The 23,854-nt window shown below is 57.6% G+C and overlaps 2 protein-coding genes across 5 annotated transcripts; both read left to right on the top strand.

The window, feature by feature from the left end:
* The first annotated feature begins 35 nt into the window (after positions 1-35).
* LOC127482055 (disintegrin and metalloproteinase domain-containing protein 32-like) lies at positions 36-7,219 on the top strand. Of its 2 annotated transcripts, none has more exons than XM_051812002.1 (19): positions 36-288; positions 532-593; positions 725-803; positions 943-1,019; positions 1,144-1,336; positions 1,522-1,587; positions 1,826-1,897; positions 2,446-2,612; positions 3,044-3,125; positions 3,295-3,431; positions 3,990-4,176; positions 4,436-4,525; positions 4,792-4,990; positions 5,391-5,499; positions 5,801-5,984; positions 6,300-6,380; positions 6,490-6,601; positions 6,680-6,845; positions 7,054-7,219. In XM_051812002.1, exons 1-19 carry the CDS (start codon positions 76-78, stop codon positions 7,214-7,216), a joined length of 2,439 nt encoding a protein of 812 aa, XP_051667962.1. In that variant the 5' UTR covers positions 36-75; the 3' UTR covers positions 7,217-7,219. The 2 variants fall into 2 exon arrangements, with proteins under 2 accessions (XP_051667962.1, XP_051667961.1); XM_051812001.1 differs by having other exon boundaries at positions 7,042-7,219.
* A 271-nt stretch (positions 7,220-7,490) lies between these two features.
* Positions 7,491-14,144, top strand: LOC127482061 (indoleamine 2,3-dioxygenase 2-like). Of its 3 annotated transcripts, XM_051812009.1 has the most exons (11): positions 7,491-7,629; positions 7,707-8,035; positions 8,381-8,476; positions 9,001-9,120; positions 9,327-9,445; positions 9,768-9,782; positions 10,214-10,313; positions 10,505-10,622; positions 10,734-10,785; positions 12,545-12,693; positions 13,338-14,144. In XM_051812009.1, exons 1-11 carry the CDS (start codon positions 7,602-7,604, stop codon positions 13,706-13,708), a joined length of 1,497 nt encoding a protein of 498 aa, XP_051667969.1. In that variant the 5' UTR covers positions 7,491-7,601; the 3' UTR covers positions 13,709-14,144. The 3 variants fall into 3 exon arrangements, with proteins under 3 accessions (XP_051667969.1, XP_051667971.1, XP_051667970.1); XM_051812011.1 differs by lacking the exon at positions 7,491-7,629 and having other exon boundaries at positions 7,694-8,035; XM_051812010.1 differs by lacking the exon at positions 7,491-7,629 and having other exon boundaries at positions 7,912-8,035; positions 8,385-8,476.
* The last annotated feature ends 9,710 nt before the right edge of the window (positions 14,145-23,854 follow it).

The following is a 23,854-nucleotide window of genomic DNA, read 5'->3' as shown; positions in this document are numbered from 1 at the left end:
GCCGTGACCGGTGGGGCCGTTACCTGGGGGCAGTTGCTGTGGGGCTGTTACCAGTGGGGCTGTTACTGGCCCGCGATGGGGCCACTTTGTGCGATGTCACCACTGCTGCTCCTGCTGCTCCTGGAGCTGCTGCATGAGGCTGGGCAGGGCCCCCCCGTGCCCTCCACCCCCCGGCTCTGGGCTCAGCCGTGGGGGTCTCTGTCCCCTCTGGGCTGGCAGGTTCCATCCCAGATCACGATCCCACAGCGGCTCCCGGCAAACGTGACCGGAGTGACGCGGCTGCAGCAGGCACGGTGCTGGGGAGGGAGAGAGGGGGAGATGGGGGGAAGGTGGGGGAGTGAGGTCTTCAGCTGCAGAGGAGAGCCAGGGGGGTGCAGATGTGCTGGCAGCTGTAATGGTGTCACCACAGCAGAGCTGCCAGCACATCACCCACTCTGTGCTCATCCCTGGTGTTCGCAGGGGGCCTCGGATGGTGCTGGTCCAACTCCCTGTTCCTAATTCTCCCGTTCTCTACTTTTCTGCACGCACAAGGACACAGTGTCCTACGTCCTGAGGATCGAGGGGAGGCCCTACACCATCCACCTGCAGCAGCAGTGAGTTGGCCCTGATGCTGCCCCTGCTGACAGTCACTGCCCCGTCCCTGGTGGCTGCAGGACCTGCGAGAAGCTCGAGAAGGGTGATGGATGTTGTTGTAAGTGCTTCACTTTGCACCTTTCTCTTGTAGTGCCTTTTTATCTGACGATTTCCAGATTTACGTGTCGGACGAGGAGGGCTCTTTGCCCCCTGATTCAGCCCAGATGGAGGTAACCTGCCTTGCTTTGGGGTGTTTGTACCCTAAGTGTCGTGGCACAGATCTCTGCCTGGTGCAGCCAGTCCAGCTGTCTGGGTGAGAATCACCTTCCCAGGCACAGAAGGGGCTCCCTGTCCTCTGTCATGCTGTAGGGAGGCTGCCACTACTGGGGGTACATCGATGGCTTCCCCAACTCGGCAGTGACCCTCAGCACCTGCTCGGGGCTCAGGTAATGTACCACAACGTCCCTGTGCTGCCCTGCCCCTGGGTGCTGCCAGGCTTTGCTGTGGGGAGCCCAGGGATGGCCTGGAGGCAGTGCCAGGAGTAAATGGCCAGTGCCACTGCCTTGGCAGGGGCTTGCTGCAGTTTGAGAACGTCAGCTACGGGATTGAGCCCCTGGATGATTCCCCCGAGTTTGAGCACCTCGTGTATCGAGTGGGTGAGGAGGACACGGCAGGTTCCTTCCTGCCACACAGCCCCCCTGGGAGAGAGCTGGGTGGGCTGGTGGCAGAGGAGACCTCAGCCAAGGCCCACGGGGGTGACGAGGTGAGTGGTGCCCACTGTTGTCCTGTCCCTGAGGAGCAGCCTGATCCCACAGGAAGCTTTGACCAGACACTTGGCCACAAGCTTTGAAGGGAGGCTTGAGCAGCACAGCCAAGGGCAGTGGTGAGGGGCCAGAGAACACAGGGATCTGTCCACTGGAGTACATTGGAGCCCATTTTCTTTTCCAGCTCCTCTGGGCCGCAGCACGATCTCCCAAATACCTCACAGTGTACGTGGTTTTGGACAGCGCTTTGGTGAGTCTGTGCCAGACACTCTCCTTGCCTCTGCCTGACTTCTGTGAGCAGGGAAATGGTGCCATCTCCCAGCTAGTACAGGGATTTGTTTTCCCTTTCGAAAAATTACATGTCCTGTGGATTTTGAAGGAAAGGAGGAGTGCAAATTTGTAGCTCACATCTCCGTGGCTGGGTGCTGGGATTCATCTCAGTGTTCTGATATTGTTCTGTACTTACATCCTCTTGGGTTGTTTTTCAGTACAACTACATGGGGTCAGACCCGAATGCTGTCACACAGAAGATAATCCAGGCTTTCAATTTAGTCAACAATGTGAGTTTTAAAGTCTGATTTGTACTGCAGGGGTGATGTTGGTAGTGGTCACCTCTCTCCTAGCTGCTTTTGGGTTTAGGAGGAGGTTATGTAAAAAATTCCAGCTTTCCCAAGAAGGTTTTTCCTCTGGGTGTCAGTCTGCTGCAAAAGAGCATCCTTCCCCATGCAGTGGCCATGTCTCCTGCAGATGGACAGAACACAGGCAGTTTGCCAAAACCCAGCATTGCTCCCCTTTCCACCCAGCAGATCCCTGTTCTCACTGATCCAATTAACCTGCTTCCTCTCAGGTACTTATAAGCAACTTCCAGTCCTTTTCTTCACTCCACTGGTGCCATTATGCTTCATGTAAATCCCTAAGGGTTTCCTATGAAGTTATTGGGCTTTGGCTCAGGCCTCTTGCTATATTTCTCCATTTTTTAGGTGGGTTCATTCTTTTTGGCTACAGATGTCATTGAGGGACTGAGAGCAGCAATTGGCTTTTCCCATGTGTCTGTGTGCAGAGCTCAAAAGGGAAGGTGTGTGAGAAGGTGTTTCCTTTCTGCTTTCAGATGTTTAGTCCCCTTAATGTCACCATTGTGCTGTCCTCCCTGGAGCTGTGGGCAGAGGGAGATAAAATACCGACAGCAGGGGACACAGATGACCTTCTGCAGCGATTTTTACAGTGGAAACAGTTGACCCTGGCACTGCAGGCACATGATATCGCTTTTCTCTTAGGGTAAGATAAGGGTTCCTTAGCAGTAAAGGTTACATAGTAGAGATCACTCAGACCAGTGTAGGTTGAACTATGAAGAGTCCCATGACAAATGCTTTTTTAAAAAGCCATATTTCTTACACAATTCCTAATTTCTTAGTATTCTGGAAGCGTTTCTTCCAAGGCATTCCTTCTAACCAGCCCTTCTGTGGCAGTGCAGCAGCCACGGTGGTGCCATCCCATCACACCCCATCCCATCCCATCCCACCTGCCCTGGCTGAGGAGAGGCTCTACAGGCTCTGACACTGAACACTGGCACTGGAGCCCATCCCAGCTCCCCCAGGGACAGCAGAGCCATTGGGGCCACTGGAGGGGACTGTGGCTGTACAGACCCACTGACCCATGGCCACGGGGTGTCCTGGGCTGGGTGACCAGTGCACTCCCCTCTGTTCCAGGTACAGGGACCAAGGAGCGCCCACGGGCACAGCGGCTCTGGGAAAGGCTTGTCAGAGAGATGCTGCTGCTGCAGTGGCCCTGGTACAGTCCCACCTGCCCCCTGCCCGTCCCCAGCCAGCCCACGTGGCCAAGAACCCAGAGCTGGCCCACAGGCAGCAGGGACGGGGCTGGGTGGGAGTATCCACATCCAGGGCAGGGGGTTCCGCAGGGAATGCTCAGCTGTGGCATCCTGGCTCTCTCCTCCCTGCAGTACCACGGGAAGGCGACGCTGGAGTCCTTCTCTGTCCTGCTGGCACAGGTGCTGGGCCGCAGCCTGGGCGTGAGCCCCGACAGCCCCCGAGCCTGCGGCTGCGCCGGGCGCGGCTGCATCATGAGCCCCGCGGCGCTGTGAGTGGGCTGGGGGGTCACGGGGTGTCCCCTCCTCAGGGGTGTCCCCTCCTCAGGGGTGTCCCCTCCTCAGGGGTGTCCCCAGCAAATGTCATTCCATGGCAAAAGTTACAACCAAGTGGAATCGTGGAATCCCTCGGAGTCCAACCTGTGACCGACCACCACCTTTTAACTCGACCAGAGCACTTTGTGCCAGGTCCAGTCATTCCTTGGGCACCTCCAGGGGTGGTGGCTCCACCGCCTCCCTGGGCAGCCCCTTCAAAGCCTGAACACCCTTTCAGTGGACAAATACCTGCTTTTATTCCTTTGAGAAGGAAAAAAAAAGGAATAATTAAATAGCAATTCAGTGCTTAATTTGACAAAAGAGACCTTTGCTCTCCAAAACGAGGGTACTTATGTTTCTCAGTCTCAGTTAATGAGCTTTAGACCAGGTGAACTGACAGACCCCCAGGGCCATCGTGCCCTGTGTCTGGGTGAGCCCTTGACTTGCACAGAGGTTTGGAGAGAGCGAGAGGTGGTGAATGCATAACACATAAACTGAAAATTGCTTTATTTCAGCCATTTCAGTGGGGCAAAAGCCTTTAGCAACTGCAGCGTCAGGGACTTTGAGACCTTCCTGAAGCAGGGCAGAGGCGTGTGCCTCTTCAGCAGACCCCGCCTGAGGCCCCTGTCCCCCCGGAGCGGGGCCTTCTGTGGCAATGGTGTGGTGGAGCCGGGCGAGCAGTGTGACTGTGGGGCACCCCAGGTGGGTGCCACGGGAACCGCGGCTAAATCCCTGCATTTGGGATGTGGGAATAACGAACCCTTGAGCCTGAGGGCCCCACTGCAGCAGGGGGCAGCCCAGAAGGGTTGTGTTGGGGTTGAGATGGCACCAGTCTGGTGGCAGCTTTGCCCGTTTGTTCTGCTTGATGTTGCCCAAGTGCAGCCTTCTGGGGAGAAGGAGGAAGAGTGGGACTTGGGGGTACAGGAAAATGGAATAATGTGGGTTTGCCATGTTTCCCCAGCAATGCCTGCATGACAAGTGCTGCACTTGGAGATGTCAGCTTATGCCGAAAGCGAAATGTGCCTCTGGGTTATGTTGTAAAAATTGCCAGGTGAGGCACACTTTTGTAATTATCACAAAATCATTATTTATCTTTGGAGAAATAGTATGTCCCCGTGCTGAGGGATGGAACCAAACTTCCTGCTGTGCAATGGGAGAGGTTCCCGGGGTTGGGTTTCCTGGGAACCCTCGGGGGGATCGTCCTGGGCAGTGTCACACACGTGTGGTGACCCGAGTGCCCGGCGGGGATCCCAGCAGGGAGGGGCTGTGTGGGCTCAGCCTGGCAGGTGAGGGTGGAGAGCTCTCCCTGCTCTCCAGTTCAGGAAGAAGAACTCGCTGTGCCGCCCCACCTCGGACTCGCAGTGTGACCTGCCCGAGTTCTGCAGCGGCTCCTCGGGGTCCTGCCCGCCCGACGTGTACGTGCAGGACGGGCACGGCTGCGCGCGCGGCACCGGCTACTGCTACCAGGGACGCTGCCAGTCCTTGGACCTGCAGTGCCAGAGGCTCTATGGGAAAGGTAACGGGCTCTTCTGGTGGCACTGGTGGCACTGGCACTGGCTGGGGGTGGGATGATGACGTTCAGTGCTCTCCATGCACTGGTCTCGGGTAAGAGCGGGGCACCAGGAGGGAAGGGCACAGCCTTAGGAAGGCGTTTCGAGCTTGGGTTTGGCTCTGGTTAATGAAGTCCCCCAGTGCTTCAGAGATAACAATGGAAATGACAAAAAGCAAATCTGTGGGTGAACTCTCTCAGAGGACTGCCCCATTTGCTACTCCCTTGCTGATTTCTGGGGTTCAGGGGGTTTGCCAGGGCAGGGACAGGAGTGTTTTCTCTAATTAAAGGAGGAAAAATGAAGTTATTACAGTATGTCCCTTTGTGTCCCTTTGAACTATAACAAATATTACTGCTAAACTTGCAGATTCAAAGAGTGCTCCTGTGGCCTGTTATGAGGAGATCAACAGCCAGCGGGACAGGTTTGGGCACTGCGGGTTCAAGACAGGACGTGGGTACCAAGGCTGTTCTTGGAGGTACGCTGGGGAGGGGGCACTGGCACTGCCTCTGTCAAAATGCATATTTAATTGGGATTGGGCAGTCAAGGGGACCGTCAAAACTCCAGTTCATAATGAGACTTGTGAAGCAATAAATAGTTCTCTGTGTGTTCTCCTTGTTTTGGCGTCTCTCCTTATGTCACAGATCCTCTCTCGGACTTCCCAGTCCTGCTGATGTTTTCCCACCTTGCTCCAGACTGCGCTGTTTAATGTTCCCGTGTTCATCAGGCAGTGTGTGTGTGTGTGTGTCACACACATCCTGTGCAAATTGACTTTCCAGGAATCTCAGGTGTGGGAAGTTGGTCTGCACGTACCCGTCCAGCAGCCCCTTCCGATCCACTGCTGCCGCCGTGATTTACGCCCGAGTGAGGAAGCACTTGTGTGTCTCTATGAACTATCTGAATGCATCAGCATTGCTGGATCCACTTCTGGTCCCACCAGGGACAAAATGTGGCTCTGAAAGGGTGAGGAAGCGCTCTGTAATCATCTGAAATGACAGATGCAAACTGTAAATATTAAGAAGGTTTTAGAAACGCTTGCTCCTTGCAGCAGTGTGCTAGATATTTAAAAACACTATAAAACCCTGCAAACGCTGCATAAAGGTTTGGTGGTGTGTGAGCACAAGGCATGACCCAGCCCCAGGGCAGAACTGTAGCTTTTTTTGTTGGTTTTTTTTTAGAAATAGTGTGTTTTCCTTCCCCTTTGGGCCAAAGCCTGGCATGCTGAGCGCTGTGTGGGTGAGGCAGTGCTGGGCTGGAGCTGCTGTGGTTTTTTCCCAGGTGTGTATAAACAACACGTGTCACCCACGCTCGGTGCTGGGGTTCAGGTGTGACAGCCAGGTGATGTGCCACGGCCACGGCGTGAGTCCCCCGGGGCTGGGGGGGCTGCAGGGGGACTGCAGGGGGGCTACAGGGGGGCAGGTTCTGTGAGCTCATTGAACACCTCTCCCCCCACCCCTGGCTGTTCCAGGTGTGCAACAACAAGGGCAATTGCCACTGCTACCCGGGCTGGAGGCCCCCCAGCTGCCAGAGGAGGGGCTCTGGGGGGAGCGTGGACAGTGGCTTCCAGCTGATGGAGGGAGGTGGGTACGGGCAGCTGAGGGGGGATGGCACGGGCAGGGGTGGCAGTGCCCTGTGCCAGCTGGGCTGTCTCCTGCCAGGCCTGCCCCTGCAGAGAGCGCTGGAGTATGGGCAGCTGGCCTGGCTGGTGCTGGGCTCCAGCCTCGTCCTGCTCATCCTTACCTCGGCCATCGTCCTCGTCCTCATCCTGTGGCAGCAGGAGGTGCTGGGCTGGTGCCATGGGCAGCAACCACAGGGCACAGAGGGGTGAGTGGGGCCCTGCCTGGGGCTGGATCCTCAGGGAGGGCAGGGGAGAAGGTGAGGTGATTCCCCAGGGATGTACGGGGTGATTCTCAGGTGAGGCACGAGCATATTCCCCAGGGCTGAGGTCATCTCTGGACTGAGGTGGCCCTGGGAGACTGAGGCCACCCTGAGTCAAGTCAGGGCTGAGGCACCTCTCCAGATCTCCCCACAGTGCCAGCCAGGACATGGACAGGGAGCTGGAGCCAGACCCGGAGCTGAACCTGGAGCCAGATGCAGAGCTGGACCCGGAGCTGCAGACAGACCTGGAACTGGACCCGGAGCTGAAGGCAGATGTGGGCCCAGCACTGGAGCTGGAGCAGCACCACGGGCACTGATTAAAGGCGTTGGGCAGAGCCGGTGCTGTGGCTGGTGCCCCATGGTTTTATGCTTACACAGTTTGTGCCTTTTGTCAGAGGAACAGGAAGAGTGCAGGGTGGATGTGGGGTCCCAGCCTTGTTCAGTCCCTTTCAGCCCCATTTCATCCATCTCCAGCCAGAGGGCAGCAGGAGCCTCTCAGCACAGATCAGCCCCGGGCAAGGAGGTTGGCTCCTGCATGTCACCATTAGGCCAGCAGCCCATGGCACACCAGTTTGGCATTGCCAGGATCCTGGAGAACCCCACCTGCAGGGACAGTGTCCCTGAGCTGCCACCCCAGGCCCCCTTGATGCAGCATCCCATGGGAACCTGGCAGCCCCTCGGGGTGGTCCAGGGGGGAAGCTGATGACAGCCCTTACCCAGGGTGAGGGAGGTCCCCCAAGCCTTCTCCATGGGAACAGAGATCAGTGTTTGCTCCATGACAAACACCCCTTACCCAGGGTGAGGGAGGTCCCCCAAGCCTTCTCCATGGGAACAGAGATCAGTGTTTGCTCCATGACAAAGCCTTATCTGCAACCTTTACCCGTGTTTGCTCAGACCCTCCAGCCATTGGGCAGCCAGGCCTGGCTCCCCCCAAGACAAGGTACATTCCTGCTGCAGGACAGGCGGCGCTGGCTCAGCACATCCTGCCAGGGCAGCCAGGCCACAGCACACCCCGAGCCCACGGCCAGTGCCCGGCGATGGAGGCTGGTGATGGCACCGAGGAACCCTCGCTGCCCCTGGCACTGACCAGGTTCCAGGTCTCCGAGGAGTTCGGCTTCCTGCTTCCCGACCCGCTGGTAGGAGCTGGCTGTGCCCCCCATCTGCATGCTACAGAGAGGAAAAGAGAGGGGTTGTGAGCAGCTTTCTGGAGGGGGGGTTGATTCGGCTTACAAAGAGCAGTGAGGAAGGCAGGGGCTGTTTTGGCACAGGCAGTTTCATAGGACAAACCCCTCACTCTCAAATGATGAAGTGGCTGCAGCAAGTGGCAGGGGGGAGAGGAGAATGAGCTTTGCCATTTACACGCTGCCTTGACTCTGTGGGATTTTGGGGAGCATGAGAAGAGCAGTCACTCTGCAGGAGGCTGGGTGGGCGCTGGGAGCCTGGGCACATCCACAGCCCCCCCTCTGCCTCTCTCCACCAAGACAGAACTGCCAGAGCCCTACAGCCCCTGGATGGAGGTGGCCCACGAGCTGCCCCAGCTGATCGCCAGCCACCGGCTCCGCTCCCGCGTTCACCAGGTACCGTGTTCTCCTCCCTGCCTCTGGAGCTCTCTCAAACCTCGGTCTGACACGGCAGCATCTGCAAAACGCGGGGGAAAGCAACTCAGCAGCACGGCCGTGTCCTGAGCCAGGGCTGACACCAGGCCTTCACATCGGCACAGAAGCAGAGCCGGGAGGCAGCAGCCAGTGAGGGCTGGAGCAGGGCGAGCAGGGGCTCTCTAGATGTCACAAGAGCTGTGTCTCATCCCAGCCATGCTGCCCGCCAAGGACCCCTCTGGCACACAGGGATCAGCTGCTCCCACAGGCATCCCAGCACCAGGAAGAAGGGTGCCTTTTTGAGGAAAATCCCATGGATTACTGTCCCTGCTCACAAACCAGCAGAAGTGGAACAGGAACAAATCCTGCAGGGTGGGTGGGAAGGGAGGCTTGAAGGTAGAGAGAGGCACTTAGGAGGGTTCACCCCGGTTGGCAGGACAGACCCCACCGCGGGGGCCCTTGGCACTGCCTGCTTTGCCCTTTGCTCCCAAGGATTTTCCTGGCAGATGCCGCAGCTGAGCGCCCGGCACCTCCGAGGACGTGAGGAGCTGCACTTGGCACACCTGGTGCTCAGCTTCATCACCATGGGCTACGTCTGGCAGGAGGGCGAGGAGGGCACCGTGCAGGTAACGGCAACGCAGAGCAGGTTCACCTGCTCCTTGGGGTCTGGGGGCTGTTGCTGCTCCCATGGAACTCATCCCACGGGAGCAAAGCCCCTTTCCTGCAGCTGCAGCAGGAGCGTGACCCCTCCTGCCCGGCTGGTGCCCACATTCGGGCACCGTTCAGCAGCCTGGCAGCGTCCCCATCTTCCCCCGTGCTTTGTGCCGTCCAGGTCCTGCCCCGAAACCTCGCCGTCCCCTACTGGGAGGTCTCCGAGGCCCTGGGCCTCCCGCCCATCCTCAGCCACGCAGACTTTGTGTTGGCCAACTGGAGGAGGAAGGACCCCAACGGGTAAACGGGCAAACGCCGGCGGACGAAGCGCGGCTCCTCCCGCGCTCGGGCAGCAGCAACGAGCAGGTGCTGGGGACAGACGGTTCCCAAACTGCTCCTGTTCTGCCAAACCCCCCTGAACCCCCCACCATCACTGGGGTGGCTCCTCACGGGCGGACACAGGAACCCTGTGGGGACGTGGGTGCCTGTGGGAGCAGCCCCTGGGGACAACTCCTCCATTCCCTGCAGAGCACAACCCGTCACCAGAACAATTTATAATGCTCCTCTCTCTCTCTCCTGCATTTTCTCGTGCATTTGTTGGCCACAACTGAAACGCCTTCAGGCCTCTGGAAATCGAGTAAGTAGTTAAGATGCTCATTTATTTTCTAATGGTGTTGGTTTTGTTTGGATGGGCTCAGCTCTCCAGCACTGCGGGGTTCTGCTTAGGCTGAGCCTCTCTCGATGTGCACACACAGCAACACCAGGGTTTGTCTCACAAATGCCACTGAGATGACAGTGAAGTGACTGCAGTGGAGCATGGGCTGCTCTGTCCGTGCAGGTCCAGCACCCATGGGTCATGGGAAGGGCATGGGGAGGGAAGTGGGTGCCTCTAAACCAGACCAGGCCTGCTCCCCTTTGCTCTGTGCCAGCTCCTCTCTGCCTGGGGTGCAGATAAGAGGCTCTGCAGCCTGGGAGCGTTTTGTTCCAAGAGCTCAGCAGGTCCCGTGGTGTGCAGGGAAATCCTGAGCCACAACCCCACCAATCCCTCTCCTCGGCTGCTCCGTGCAGGAACCTGGACCCCATCATCACCCTGCCCGGGGGAGAGAGCCTGCGGGGCTTCGTCCTCGTCACCCTCCTGGTTGAGAAGGCGGCTGTGCCTGGCATCAAGGTGGGTACCACCCTGTCCCGGGGCTTTTTGCTCACCTGGAAAGTGCCCACAGGCGCACCCACGAGGTGACCCTGTCCCCTGCATGTGGACTGGGAAGGAGCAGAGCTGGCATGGGTGGCAGCGAGTGTCCAGAGCCGCTGTACCCAGGCATCCTACCCCCCCATCACTTGGTGTTCTCCCTTCTCTCACAGGCAATCGTCAGGGCCCTTCATGCCATCCTGCAGCACGATGAGGAGACCCTGCAGAGAGCCCTGGAGGAGCTGGCAGGGGCCATCGAGGCCATGAGGGAGGCACTGAGGCGGATGCACGGTGAGAGCAGCCCCAGCCAGGCTGTGTCTGCACAGCCCTGCACACACCACAGCTCATCACACGTGTTGGTGTGACTGCCAGCCAGCTCTGACCTCACTGATTTCCTCCTAGACCACGTGGATCCCGCAGTGTTCTACGCTGTGATCCGCATCTTTCTCTCTGGGTAAGTGCAGCGGGTTCCCCTTCAGACCCACCATGCTGGCAGCTCCCAGGGCTGGGGGAACTGGGAATGTGCCAGGAAGGGGCAGCCCAGGTGGGACAGGGGGTCCCCCAGGGCGAGGTGGGGACCAGCCCTGTGCCTGGCAGTGATGCTCCTCAGGGTGTCATGATCCTGTCCCTTGGGAGTTCCCAGGCACTGGATCTGCTGGGCACAGACTGTGGCTGAGGGCTGGGTCTGCCCCCCTCCACCCACTCTCCATCCCACACTTCAGCTCAGCCCCGAGAAGGTCTCTGTGCCCCAACAGCCAGAATTGTGCACAAATGAATCATTCCTGCTCTTGGCCGAACAGTTCTGACAGCAGAAGAGGAATTTCTCTTCACTTCCACGCTGTGCACACAAGGCTGCGAAGCCGAGCGGAGGCTCTTCCCACTGCACGTTAAGGAAACATCCCTAACAAGCCTCTTGCTGCTGCTCTGTTACAATTCTGTCAATTGGAAAAAAGAAAATCTCCCCCAGATACTGAAAAAGCCATTTGGGCAAGGCAGAATCCCAGCCCTGAGAGCCCAGCGTGGCGTGTTCACCATCCCTCAGCATCCCTGCGGGGCTGCAGCTTCCACAGCCGCTCCCTCCCGGGCTGCTCAGGGGGGTTCTATTTTTATTTCTCTCCAGCATGTCTCAGCATTCCCAAGTCAAAAGGCTCCGTGCATCCTGATTAGGTTTCTCTTATTTTTTTTTTATCCAAGCTGACCTTGTCTTGATGGTCATCAGCCTGGAAAAACATGCCTTTAAAATTCCCTTCTGCTTATAAGAACTTCCCACTAGTAGAAGTTACTATAAATACAACCCTGGGAGAACTAAAAATATTCTGGTATTTGATAATGAATCTATTTTCTGTGCAGTTTGTGCAAATTGTGTCCCCACAGCCCAACAGCCCAAGCAGCCTCCCAGGACGGTGCCTTCTGCAGGAGGTCAACAGATATTTTTGCGCCAGGCACTTTGTTTCCCTGAAATCGTAACTCTTCTCTTTGTTTGGGAGCGAGCACTTCTCCATTCCTGCACAGTGGGGGCTGACAGGCTCTGAGTTCAGGGCGTGTGGGGGGAGCTCCTGGCTCCCAGCCCGCCCAGGACCAGCAGCTTCAGAGGGAGGAAATCCCATCCTGGCCTTGTTATCTGTGGAGATAAATAGAGGCAGGCTGACCCAGTCTCTACTTATCCTTTAAATGCTTTTAGAGACGTAACCTTGGGTAACAGGAACAAAGGAAAATCCAAAGTACAAACTTCAGGGACTCAGAGTAGCATTTGGGTGACTCTACCTGCTGCTTATCCGAATGGCCACTGGCATTCAAGGAATTGTTGTTGTGCCACTATTGCCCAGACAAGTGCCCCCTCCCTCCCCAGGGCAGCTCTGCTCACACAAACCTTCCCGAGCTGGAGCAGAAGGTGCAGCCAGGCAGGGCAGGGTGTCCCAGCACCACGCCACAGGGTGCTCACCAGGGCATGGTGACCCCAGAGAACAATCCCTAGCTCCTGGCAGAGGAAATTTAAGGATTCCTCCCTCCCTACACCCACGGCCTCGTGGTGCACCTTGGCACAGCATTTGATTTCCGAGTTTATCTCCCATGTGAGGAGGGCTGGCACCGCTGAGTGAGGAGGGGCCGGGCCAGGAAGGTTTTGTTCCATCTTGCCAGCCCAGAGTCCCCTCTCACAGTCCCTGTCCCCAGCTGCCCCCCGGGCACTGCCTGACCCCGTGTCTCCCGCCCAGCTGGAAGGACAATCCCGCCATGCCGGCCGGGCTGGTCTATGAGGGGGTGTCTGAGGAGCCCCTGGCGTTCTCGGGGGGCAGCGCGGCTCAGAGCACGGTCCTGCACGCCTTCGACGAGCTGCTGGGGATCCGCCACGGCCAGGACACCGGTGAGCCACACACCCTTCCTTCTCCCAGGCAAATAAGGGCAGGGGGAGAGACGAGCCAGAGCGATTCCTGCGGCTCTGCCAGCTCTGCCAGCCAACAGCACACGTGCCCATCTCTGGGCTCTGCCCAGTTCCTTAGGTTATAAACGAGGCTCTGGTGGGTGCTTCCTCACCGTGATAAATTCCCAGAAGGACACACTTTGCTTTTTGCCTGTCAACCTTTTACTGAGTTTCTCTATGGGCCCAGAGATGAGGGAGCAGAGCGTGCCTGCATCCTGCCAGTGATTTACCCCATCCATTCAGAGAGTTCTGTGTTGGTCCAGCCCACAACAGAAATATTTACCAGAAATTGGCAAAACCACTCTACTAGCAAAAAAAAACCAAAACAAAATAAACCAAACCAAAGGGCTGAGAGCAGGGCTAAAACCTGTCTTTTAGAGTTAAGACCAAACCTAATGGAGCACTGACCTAATATGGGTTTTCTTTCTCACTGAATTGGAGGCAGAGCAGAGGAAGCTGTGCAGGCTCTCAGCACCACCACCACCGTGGTCAAACCGTGCCAGCAGCAGAGCTCTGGGCTGGCTTCTCTCTGGGGCCTTTAATCCACATACCTACAACTTATTCCACCCTTTGCTGGTGTCTTGCAGCCGCCTTCCTGCACAGGATGAGGAACTACATGCCCCCGCCCCACCGAGCCTTCGTGGAGGAGATCCAGCGTGGCCCGTCCCTGAAGCAGCACGTGCTCTCCTGCAGGGACAGGCGGCTCTGCGGGGCCTTCAACCGCTGCGTGGCAGCGCTGGCAGAATTCAGGTCCTACCACATCACCGTGGTCACCAAGTACGTGGCCGTGGCGGCGGCCAAAGCCAGGGCCGGGCGGGCAGAGCCGGGCGCCAGGGCTGGCCCTGCCCTGGGGAAGGCCCCGTCTGCGCTGGAGGCCAAAGGCACCGGCGGGTCCCACATCTTCACCTTCCTCAAGAGCATCAGGGACACCACCAGGGAGGGGATGATAAGTGCCTGAGGTGCCCCGAGGGCCGGCAGGGCACTGCCCATGGTGGGTGCAGGAGGCCGGGCGGCTCCGCTGTCCGTCTGCAGCACAGGAGCCAAGGTCCAAAACCTCCCCTCGGCAGCATCACTCCCACCTGTGCGTGTCTGGGACACGAGGAACGTGCTCGGGGCTGCCGAGGGAGGACAGTGCTGCTGCTTCCCCCCCCCAGAAGGCACACGGTGAGCTCAGCATCCCCCCAAGGCCTGGAGACAGGCACAGTGTCCTCCCGTGGCACTGGCATCAGCACATCGTCCCAAGGCACCAGGATGGGTGCAGCGTCCTCCCGCGGCACCGGGACGAGCCGTGTCCCTGCCAGCCCCGCCTGCCGCCCGCAGCACCCCGGGGTCGGGGCTGCTGGACACGGGGGGGTTACACGGACGAATAAAGCAGCGAATCCCGATCCAGCCGTGTGGCCGGGCCCTGTGTCCGTCGCGACATCCCAGCGCTGCTGCTCCATCGCGAGGTGGCGGCAGAAACCCGCGTTTGGCCGCGGCGCGGACGATCCCGCGGCACAGGAACGGGCGGACAGAAGGAGAAGCAAAACGCTGGGGGGGGCTGGGGGGGCTGCTCGGGGAGCCTCTGGTCGTTAAGGGCTCGGGATGTCACAGGGGCAAAGCTGCAACGCTGGGGCTCACACGGGCTTTGCCCTCCTGAGTCTCAGTGACACCGCGCTGTAGAGGGGGACACGAGGGGACACGGGGGGACACGAGGGGACGCGGCTTCCTCGAGGGGACAGCGAGGGAAAAATAGATGGACAAACCCACGGCCCTGAGCAGGGACCTGCAGCACGACAACACCCAGCCCGGTGCCAGGGTCAGCCCACCGTGGGGGCTCCCCCGATCCAGACCCGGCGGGTGAGGTGAGAGCGGGGACAGCCCCGGGCTGGCCCCGACGGCTCCGGGTGCCGCTCCCCGGCCCGGGGCTGCAGGAACCGGCTCACCCCGCCGGGCTGGGCTGGGTGGGCAGAGCCTGGCGCCAAGAGCAGGGCTGCACCCTTCTTTTATAGAGCCAGGTGCCAAGTTGCCCTTTTATAGCAAGAGAGCACGCCCAAATTCCTTGGAATCCGCATCTTTAGGGAAATCAGGCCATATGGCTCCATTTTGCCTGCCCAGGTTTTGCTGGCACGGCCACCAGAGACAGGTTTCACACCCAATCAGTGTCTTGGTGCAAAAATAGCCCTGGCAGTGCCCCTTCTGCACTACCAGCAGAGAGTCAAGGTCCTTTGAAATGAGGCATCGTTCCCATAAGGGCAACAAGAAGCTCAGCACGCTGCAGCTTGAATTATTAAAGGTCTTGCTAAATTGTATTTTGTGCCCTTTTTTGAAATGCAGCCCTAAAACTGGGGCTTCAGAGATGATTTCAGTAAACAACCCACGGGAACATGTCAGCACCTTTAAATCTTTGCCTGGCAGCCCTCCTTCCACTTGATCTTCATTTCTGAATAGCTGCTGCATATTTCATGTAGGAAATATTTCATCCTGATGATTGTCTTGGTCTATTACATTTCAGACCATTTCAGGAAAACAGCAAACTTGGAGCGGGGGAAAAATCACTCCAGCTAAGTGAGAAATGCAGCCAGGACTGGAGGGAGCTGGGGCAGGCTGGCACTGCAGGAGGGCAGGGCAGGGGCTCCACTCATGCTGTGAATGCACAAATCCTGCTGGGCAGCAGCGATGCTGACACCAGGAAAGGCCACAGGACCCACCACAGGTGGATTTTCTTCCTGCTGCAAACTCCCTTCCCTGCACAGGCTGCCCCTGCCCTGTGCCAGGGGGATCCAGGAGCGGATCCTCAGGAGCAAGGAGGGTGGACTTGTGTCACCCCAGAAGAGAGAATGGGAACTGAGAAATCAGAGAGGTGTCAGAAGGCTCTGGAGAGCCAAAGGGGTTCCCTGCACTGAAGGGCACACTCATGTACAACACTTTTGGGGGACAAAGAAGGTGCCTAAGAAACTGCAGAGAAAGAGTCAGCCCACTGCATCCCCAGGTCAGCAAACTACACTGCAAGGGCTCCCCACCTCTGAGTTCCTGTTACCAAATGCTCACTTGGAGCCAGCTCACGATTAATCAGCTGCAGCTCCTTTAGAATCAGACTCAGGGAGGATCCTGCCACTCTGGCAGTACCCAAACATTGCTGCACAGTGAGGCCCAGCCCTTTCCCATGTGCTCTCCTGGCAGGCTGGGACAGCTGCTCCATGAGCACTTTGATTTCCCTCTGTTTTCAAACCACTGCTGTCTAACACTGATCACAAGAGGCAGACGCCTGAGGTCTCAGGTGCGTTCTGACTGGAAGCACGTGGCATTTAAATAATTTATGCCTGTGCCTAAAAATGGCACGATGTGTTTGAGGAGAAGCACGTGCTTGGCATCAGCACCACATCCCACCAGTGGGAGCTGCACTGCCATGGGCTGCTCTGCCCCAAAGGGTTTGTTTCCCAGGCAGTGGGAGAGCCTGGGACGTGTGGGACGAGCCCAGCCACAGCTACCTATCATCTTTACTGAGCAGCAACATTCAGGCTTGGCTGATCTCTCAGCCAGACCCCGGGTGGGACAACCTGAGCCCGGGGGACACCTGAGACCCCACACACTGGGACAGGCAGAGTTAAGCCCATTCCTGCAGCTCTGTAATAAAATTAATGTTATCTCAGCAAAGGAAAAGCAGCAAAAGAGTAGAGCCCTCTCCCTCTCTCAGAGGTGCTGAGCTCCCAGAGGCACATCTCTGCAGTGAGGTTGGGATGCTCAGACTGCCCAGGCTCTGTGCACGAGTGAGAACGAGATTTTGAACCATCTCACCAAGCCCGGCAGCATCCATGGGGTCAGCTGGGACTGACGTGTGCCAGGGAGGGGATGGAAAACCAGGAGGGGTGTCACAGCTCCCAGCCACACCCCAAGCAGCAGCTCCAGCCCCAACAGAAACCTCTGTGTGCCACCCACACAGAACCTCCCTCCTTATCGCTGGAGCCGCGGCCCTGCCCCTGCAGCGCTGCCGGACACGTTTCCATCGTGGAGCTGCAGCTGCAGGCCCAGCACAGCCCTCCCAGCCACACGTTGGGGTGTCCATCTCCCTCCTGACTCCTTGTTGTCCTGTTGTGTCAAGCAGAGATTTCCCCCGTGGTATCTGATGGTTGGACCCATGTGATGGAGAAGGAAGCTGATACCCAGCCAAGGTGGCAGGAGGAGACCTCACCTGGGCACACCTTCGGTGTCACCAAACCTCACCGAGCCCCACCAGCCCTGGGAGCTGCCCACAGGAGGTGGCCAGCCCTGCCCCACAGGCTGTGCTCAGACTGCAGCCGTCATCCCACCCACGCTGTTTGCTCAGACTTTCCGTCCTTCTCCGTCGCTTTGGCCTCTGGTTCCCTCCTCGCCGTGCCCGGGTCTCACCCAGGTCACCTTCCCCTTTCACCTTCCCCTTTCCCCAGGCCACCTTTCCCTGTGTGAAAGTTCCCCAGCTGCCCCCAGCGGTGGAAGCCCTTTCCTGCTGCCAGCCCCCTCCGCAGGGATTCCCACAGCCCCCGGGCAGGCTCTGCTTTGCTGCTTTTGTCCCCGAGAATATTGGAAATTGAACAGGAATACAAACATTTGGATTCTAGACACTTCCCAACCCCGACCTTATTTATCATACTTGGCTCTGCTCCTGGAGCTGGGGCCAGAAGAGGCTCTGAATGATTTAAGTGATTTAACATGCTGTGCATAGATCAATCTCGCTCTTCCCTCCAGCCACAGGTTTCCCTTAGTGGTTTGCTGCACACTTATTATGTCCATCAATATCAAGTAATTAAAATCCCCCATTATCCAGGCCCTGGCTGCCTTACAACCTCCTCATAAGCTATAAACTATTTCATGATCAACCTCCTTTAAGTGTTCAGGAGTTTGCTGCTCCATCTCAGGTTCCCCGGGCTGTCATTACATCGTGAAGGTCCCATTGGAGCCATGGCCAGATCCAGACCAAGCCACGACTGCCATTCCTCTCCCTGTGCTCCTGATCCGTGCCAGGACTGCTCATTTGTATCCCGGTCTTTCTCCATCCGCTGGTGAGTTTGTCTCAGAGCAATTTCCCCTCCCCAGCTCCTGCTTCACTCACACTGCTGGAGGGGAGCTCCAGACCTGCTGCATTCCTGGGATCACCCACGGGCTGCCAGATGTCACATCCCAAATTCTGCCCTGCTGCAGAACCGTTTGCTGTGCCCAGCGAGCCCCCAGTGCTGTCACATCTGCGGCCCAGATGTCCCCACACCACAATCCCAGGGCTCTTCTGGAAGGACACGGGCCCGGAGCCGGGACAGCCGTCCCTGCAGACGAGTCCCTGGCACCTGGGCAGTGACAGGGTCCTGCCTGCCTCGCCCAGGGGCCTCAAAGCAATTTATTAATAACAACCAAGTTTGCTTTGCAATTCCCCATTGGGAGGGACATGAGGGCACAGAAAATATTTGCCTTCCCCATCCTTCTGGGTGCTGCCACTCGCCCAGAGCTGTGTGTCGGTGTGTGCCGGGAGCACCGTGTCCCTCGGAGCACCCAGCCTGGCACAAGCAGAGCCTTATCTGTGCCCAGGGAAGGGCTCACCTTGGCTGAGTGACTGCAGGCCAGATATGATTACAGGCCATGAGTCAAGCAGAAAAGTGCTAATTACAGCACAGAGGGAAGAGGAGAGAGGAGTTGCTAAATTGCACCTAACATGGAGGGGGAGTGGGGAACAGATTGAGAAGCCATCATGGAAAAAGGATGGCACAGAAAGGATGATACATGACTGTCCCAGCCCAGGGCCACCAACACAGACACAGCACAGGACCTCTTGGCAACACTATTTTCATCCCGTCATTTGTATCATCCCATTCTCCTTGCTCTGTCATTCAGCCCTGAACCCTCTTTGCTCATGCATCCCTTGCCTGGCCAGCGTTTGTATTCCATTGCACTGTTAGAGCTGTTTGGAAACAAAGGAACCAGAGACCCAAACATTGGCATTAGAATAAAAACAACTTTGCGTGGGGCAGAAGCAGAGTGGAAACAAGCCACAGGCAGGCCCTGAGGAAGGTCTCTGACCTCACTGGGGGATGACGACCATGGCAGTGACTGCCACGACAGCCCCCTGCCCACAGCCCTGCCCCGAGCTCCCCGCCAGTGGCACGAGGGCTTTGTGGGATTCTGGGGCACAACAGAAGTCATTTCTGCGTTTCAGGATTCAGGGGGATCACACTGCCAGGGCAGACCCAGTTCCTGCCAGCCTTTCCTGGCTTGCCAAGGCGTGCCAGGCTGCCTGAGCATTCCTGTTGGGCCCTGGCACGGAGGTGCCATCCCCAGGGCTGGACCTGAGCCCCGGCACGTGGTCAGCCCAGGGGGAAAGTGGGCAGAGGGCTGGGAATGGTTTCCCTGATGCCCGGGGTGCCGGTTCCCGCCGGGAGCAGGGCTGGACCGACGCCTGTGTGGTGGCACATTGTGGGTGTCACATTGTGGGTGTCACCCGCAGGACACGTCACAGCCACCCCAATGCCTGTTTGCCCAGTTAGTCACCACGGGGGTTGCTAGACCTGCTAAACAAAGGCAAACACAGACACTGGCGTTGCAGGAGGCGCGGTGAGCCTGTGAGGCAATCCCTGCCCGGCTTCCCAGGAACTCCATCAATTCCATTTCTTAGAAAAGAGGGGAAAAAAAAGGAAAAGAGACAAGGCACTGCTATTATTGCAGTAAGAGGCTGTGTCATGCTGGGCTCTGCAGCTAAATATATTCTGTGTTTACTGTAAGCAAGGACAGTGGGAAGCCTTCCGAAACGGCACGGGGGCTGCTCCCATTTTTTTCAGCTATCAATCACGCCCGGCTTGAGCCATTTTTATCCTGACACAAATGGAAAATATTTTCCTGGTTTAATTTCTACTGATCAAAGACATTTCCTCAACAGACAGGAGCCCTGGGGGGTGGGAGAGTAAAAGTCCCCGAGGAAACTATTTGCCCGAGGAGACGCGGGACGTGGCTCACAGTGAGACACCCCGTGATGGGGCACGTCAGGACACCACCCCTGAGAGCCAGGACACAACCCCACAGATCAGGACCCCATCCCACCCCCCAGCCCAGGGGTGGTTGGCCAGGCTATTAATCCTTTTTCTTCCCCAATTGATTTGCTGAACAAGAGACTTGGTGTTTATCACAGCGACGGAAGCACCTCGAGGCTGCCCCGAGGTGTGTGGATCCTCTCTGCTGCACCAGCACCCTCTTCCCCAGCTGGTGCCATGATGAGAGAGGCCTGTGAGGGGCAAGTTTTGGGGCTCAGATATCTGTTTATTTTCTCCATAAGCTTTTCCTAAACAGTGTTGGGAAACGCTCCTTCCCCAGAGCTCATCGTGGCCGGAACTGACTCAGCTTTCTGCACAGAGAGGGTCCTGGGGATGAGCTCACCGGCCCCAACAGCTCGACGTCACACTCGACGCTGTTTTCTGACAGACAGTGTGTTTTATTTCCATTTGTGCTCCACGTCAGAGCACTGAGTGTGGGGCTCCCGACGCGCCCCTGGCGCAGCAGCCTCCCGGCCCCCTCAGTCTCACACAGACCCTTGTGACGGGCAGATTCTCTCCCCAGGACAGACACAAAGACAAATCTGATGTGCTTCTCCCCAGCAGATGCCAACAACTCCAGATCAGGAAGCGCTGGGCTGGTTTCTGGTTCAGCCCTGCACCGCTGAGGGCTCAGAGCCGCAGCGGGAGCCGCAGCCCAGACTCACCGTCAGCACTTTGCTGCTTTTCTGGGCTCTGCCAGAGGGACTGCAAAGCACTGCTTGCCATACACACAGCATCACCCCTCTCCCTCCCCTCCTACACAGAGCTAAAATCTACTGGCAGTTCTAAACTGGCTCTTTTTTGTTTGAACTGCTGCATAAATAACCCAACAGACAGCCCAGAGCCCCCGCACACTGACACCTGACAAAGACTCAAGGACAGATCTCGAGAACAAAGACAAGGCTCGCCTGTAAACAAGGCATCACTCACTGAGACTGTAACATTTAGGCAACGTGATTGTGGGGAAATATCTCGAAGGCAGCTCTGTGAGAGCTAAACACCTCTGAGAGCAGGGGCTGCGGCTCGGAAAGCCTCGGGGCCACAGCATTTGAGCTGGAGGTTCTACCTGGAGCCAGGGCACAGGGGAAGCACTCTGTGACTGCACAGAGCAGGAGCAGCCCCACAGATGATTCATGGATCGTAGGAGCCTCCCAGCTCTGGCTCTGCCCGGCACAGACCTGTGGCAGGTGAACCAGCCTGGTGCCTGAAAGTTCCAGCCTCGCCTGTCCCAGAGATAGGCTTTACAGCCCTGCTGCTGCTCTTTGGAGCGGGGCTGACGTGCACAGCCCATGGCAGTTTTCTGAGGAAAACAACTGCTGGCAGAAGTTCAGTCACCTGCTGCAACCCCGAGCCCAGGCACAAACCTGTGTGCCACCCATGGAGCAGCTCCTGTCCCCCCAGAGCAGCAGCAGCACAGCCAGCCCCAGGGAGGCCTGGAGGGGGATAAGCAGGAGAGCCTCAGCATGCAAAAATTATCCCCAAAGCCCCCAGAAGCAGCCAGAAGCCCCTGTGGCTCAGGGATGGCCGCAGGGACAGGAAGGGGATCACAGAAATTGCTTTTCTAGCAGATACAAAATGAGGCTGCCAGGCCACTGGAGAAGGTGGTAGGAGCCAAACACCATCTGTTCCCTCCTAGGAACTCTTTTGTTAGTGGAGGAATGAGCTACAAGGCTGATAACTCTGCAGTGCCGAGCTCATCTCCCAGACGATTGATGCAGAGGTTGATTCCCTGATTAAATCTCCACAGGTGCTTCTTTGCTCTTTCCCTCAGCTCCGAATTTCGTTTTTTTTCCCCCAGCATTGCTCAGCTACAAGTCCCCAGACATCAACTGCTCCTCCCCAAAACACAGCAAGGACAGGAGCTCCCTCTGGCACGTGCCACTTTGCTTTGACACAAAATTAGGGAACTCAGAACTAAATTTGCTGGTTTTATGCTCAAGAAGCCTGTCCCTCTGATGGACTCATCTCCCTCGATACCAAGCTGGTGTTTCCCAGCCTGGACCACTTACAGGGTTACGACACAGCCCAGAGGTCCCCCAGGCTTCCCCCTGTGCAGATCCACCAGCCTGAGCCCTTGGTGACCCCCTGCCCAGCCCGGGATCTCCTCTGCATCACCACAGCCCTTCCCAGGTACACCAGATCACCCCTAACACCCCCACCCCCTCCTGCCTCCCCCCTGCCAGCCCCAGCACCCTCAGCCCGGCCCCGCGGGGAGCTGCCTCATCCCTTTTTGCACATCTGGCTCCCGATGCGGTGCTGACCCCGGAGCACAGCCTTGGGAGCAGCCACGGAGGCTCCGGGAGCGCTGGGGGCACCGCAGACCCCCAGGAGCCGGAGCAGCACAAAGGCACAAAGGCACATCCTGTCTGCCACCCCTCCTGCAGCAGAGGAAGCGGCTCGGCAGAGATTAGAGCCCTGGAGGGGGGCACTGGGGCGCCGGGACGTGTGTCGTGTGTCGGGTGCTGCTGCCCGCGGGCCGGGCTGTGACAATGACCCGGGCCAGCCCCGCGGCCCAGCCCCGGGCAGGATTTCCCGTGAGCCCGTCCCCTCGGCACCAGACAATGAGCTGTCTGACAGCTGGAGACGGCTCTGCCTTCGCCCCTCTCCAGCGAGGGGTCCCCGGGACCTTCAGGAAGATCAAACAGGAAACCGGGCAGAGAAAGAAAAAGGTTGTTCGTGCTCGAAAGTCTAAACTTTCATTGCTGAGCCGGGAGGAAGATGCCGAAGTCAGGATGTTAAAATACTTTCCCTGTCTGCCATGAAGGAGCAGGAGCTGCCGGGTGGGGCTGCACGGGCGACACGTCGGTGCCATCGCTGGTGCTGGTCCTGCCCGCACACGCTCCCACCCCATGGAGTTATCCCACCCCAGCTCCTCCCTGCCCCACACCCCGACCCCATTCTTTGCCTGAGACCCCCCTGCATCCCCGCGGACGTGGCTCTTCTTTTTGTCACGAGGCTTTCAGCTCTGGCTGGCAGCCTGCCACCGGCTCCCAGCAATGATCTCCCGTGACGAGTGGGGAGCACCACAGCCAGGGTTCCCCTTTGCAAGATGGACTTGGGAAGCCCCAGGCACCAGGAGAACCCACCCATGGCTTCCTTACACACCAAGACCCCCGCCCCAGCCCCTCCAGCTCCCTGTGCCAGTGAGTGGCATCTGGTCCACACCAGCCCTGTCCTCAGCTCTGCTTTACTGGATGCTCCTTCCAAGGGGCTCTGCCTGGTAAAAGCGCCAGAAGTTTCTGTTTCTGTTCTGTTTCTTACCAGCCATGATTTACTTACTGTAACTGGCTATTCATTATGTCCTGCACTGCATTATTAACTTGGTGATCGTACATTTAGCAGAGAATTTATGAGAAATGAGCAGACATTCATTATCAGCACCACCACAGGCTTTACTCTTATATGGTCTCCCCGCAGAGAGCGATGCTCAGCTCACCCAGGGCTCACCCAGGGCTCACCCAGGGCTCACCCAGGGCTCACCCAGCTCTGCCCATTCCTTGCCTGGTGCAGGGGCTGCTCTGCACAGCTCTGGGGCTGCATTCCCCTCACTCAGGCCAGTCCGGAGTTTTTCCCTATTAAAAACCTTTCTGTTGAAATCTAACTGGCTTGTCTGTGCAGTCATGCCTTCTGTTGTCTGAAAACCAGCCAGTTTTCCCTGTTTTGTGGCAGGGAGCTGTGTGAGGATTGTCTGAGATAGGTCTGTGCTTTCCAGCCACTGAACTGCAGCAGAAATGCCCGTAAAATACCTGCCCTGTCCTGCAGCTCTGAACTGGGGACCACAGGAGGAGTCACAGGGTTTTGTGAGCAAAGGGCACAGTGTCCTGCCGTGAGATTTGGACAAGTGTTCCCAGATGCTCTACTAAAGAAACAACAACCACAGAAAAACCCAAGCAACAGCCAAACAAACAGAAATCCCAGGTGGAGTCCCAGAGGCACATGGGTTCCAGTTGGAAGACACTGTAGGCAGGTTGGAGCCAGGGCAGGCACTGCCATTTGCACGACCTGGGTGTCTGACAACCTCCCAGGAATTTGGATTCCAAGAGGAACACAATGAACCAGTTCCTCTTTGACCTTAG

The sequence above is a fragment of the Manacus candei genome, unplaced genomic scaffold (assembly GCF_025592945.1).
Source record: "Manacus candei isolate 608988 ecotype Guabito, Panama unplaced genomic scaffold, ASM2559294v1 h1tg000084l, whole genome shotgun sequence".
Lineage (NCBI taxonomy): Eukaryota > Metazoa > Chordata > Aves > Passeriformes > Pipridae > Manacus > Manacus candei.
This window is presented reverse-complemented; position numbering and strand designations above follow the sequence as displayed.

Excerpts from the sequence above, each read along its gene's own strand:
- LOC127482055 (XM_051812001.1), top strand. The coding sequence starts at position 76 with ATGGGGCCACTTTGTGCGATGTCACCACTGCTGCTCCTGCTGCTCCTG. Across the intron at positions 289-531 it reads GAGTGACGCGGCTGCAGCAG|GACACAGTGTCCTACGTCCT; the intron begins GCACGGTGCTGG and ends TGCACGCACAAG. Across the intron at positions 5,500-5,800 it reads TACCAAGGCTGTTCTTGGAG|GAATCTCAGGTGTGGGAAGT; the intron begins GTACGCTGGGGA and ends TTGACTTTCCAG.
- LOC127482061 (XM_051812009.1), top strand. The coding sequence starts at position 7,602 with ATGACAGCCCTTACCCAGGGTGAGGGAG. Across the intron at positions 8,036-8,380 it reads TCCTGCTTCCCGACCCGCTG|ACAGAACTGCCAGAGCCCTA; the intron begins GTAGGAGCTGGC and ends CTCTCCACCAAG. Across the intron at positions 8,477-9,000 it reads TCCGCTCCCGCGTTCACCAG|ATGCCGCAGCTGAGCGCCCG; the intron begins GTACCGTGTTCT and ends TTTTCCTGGCAG.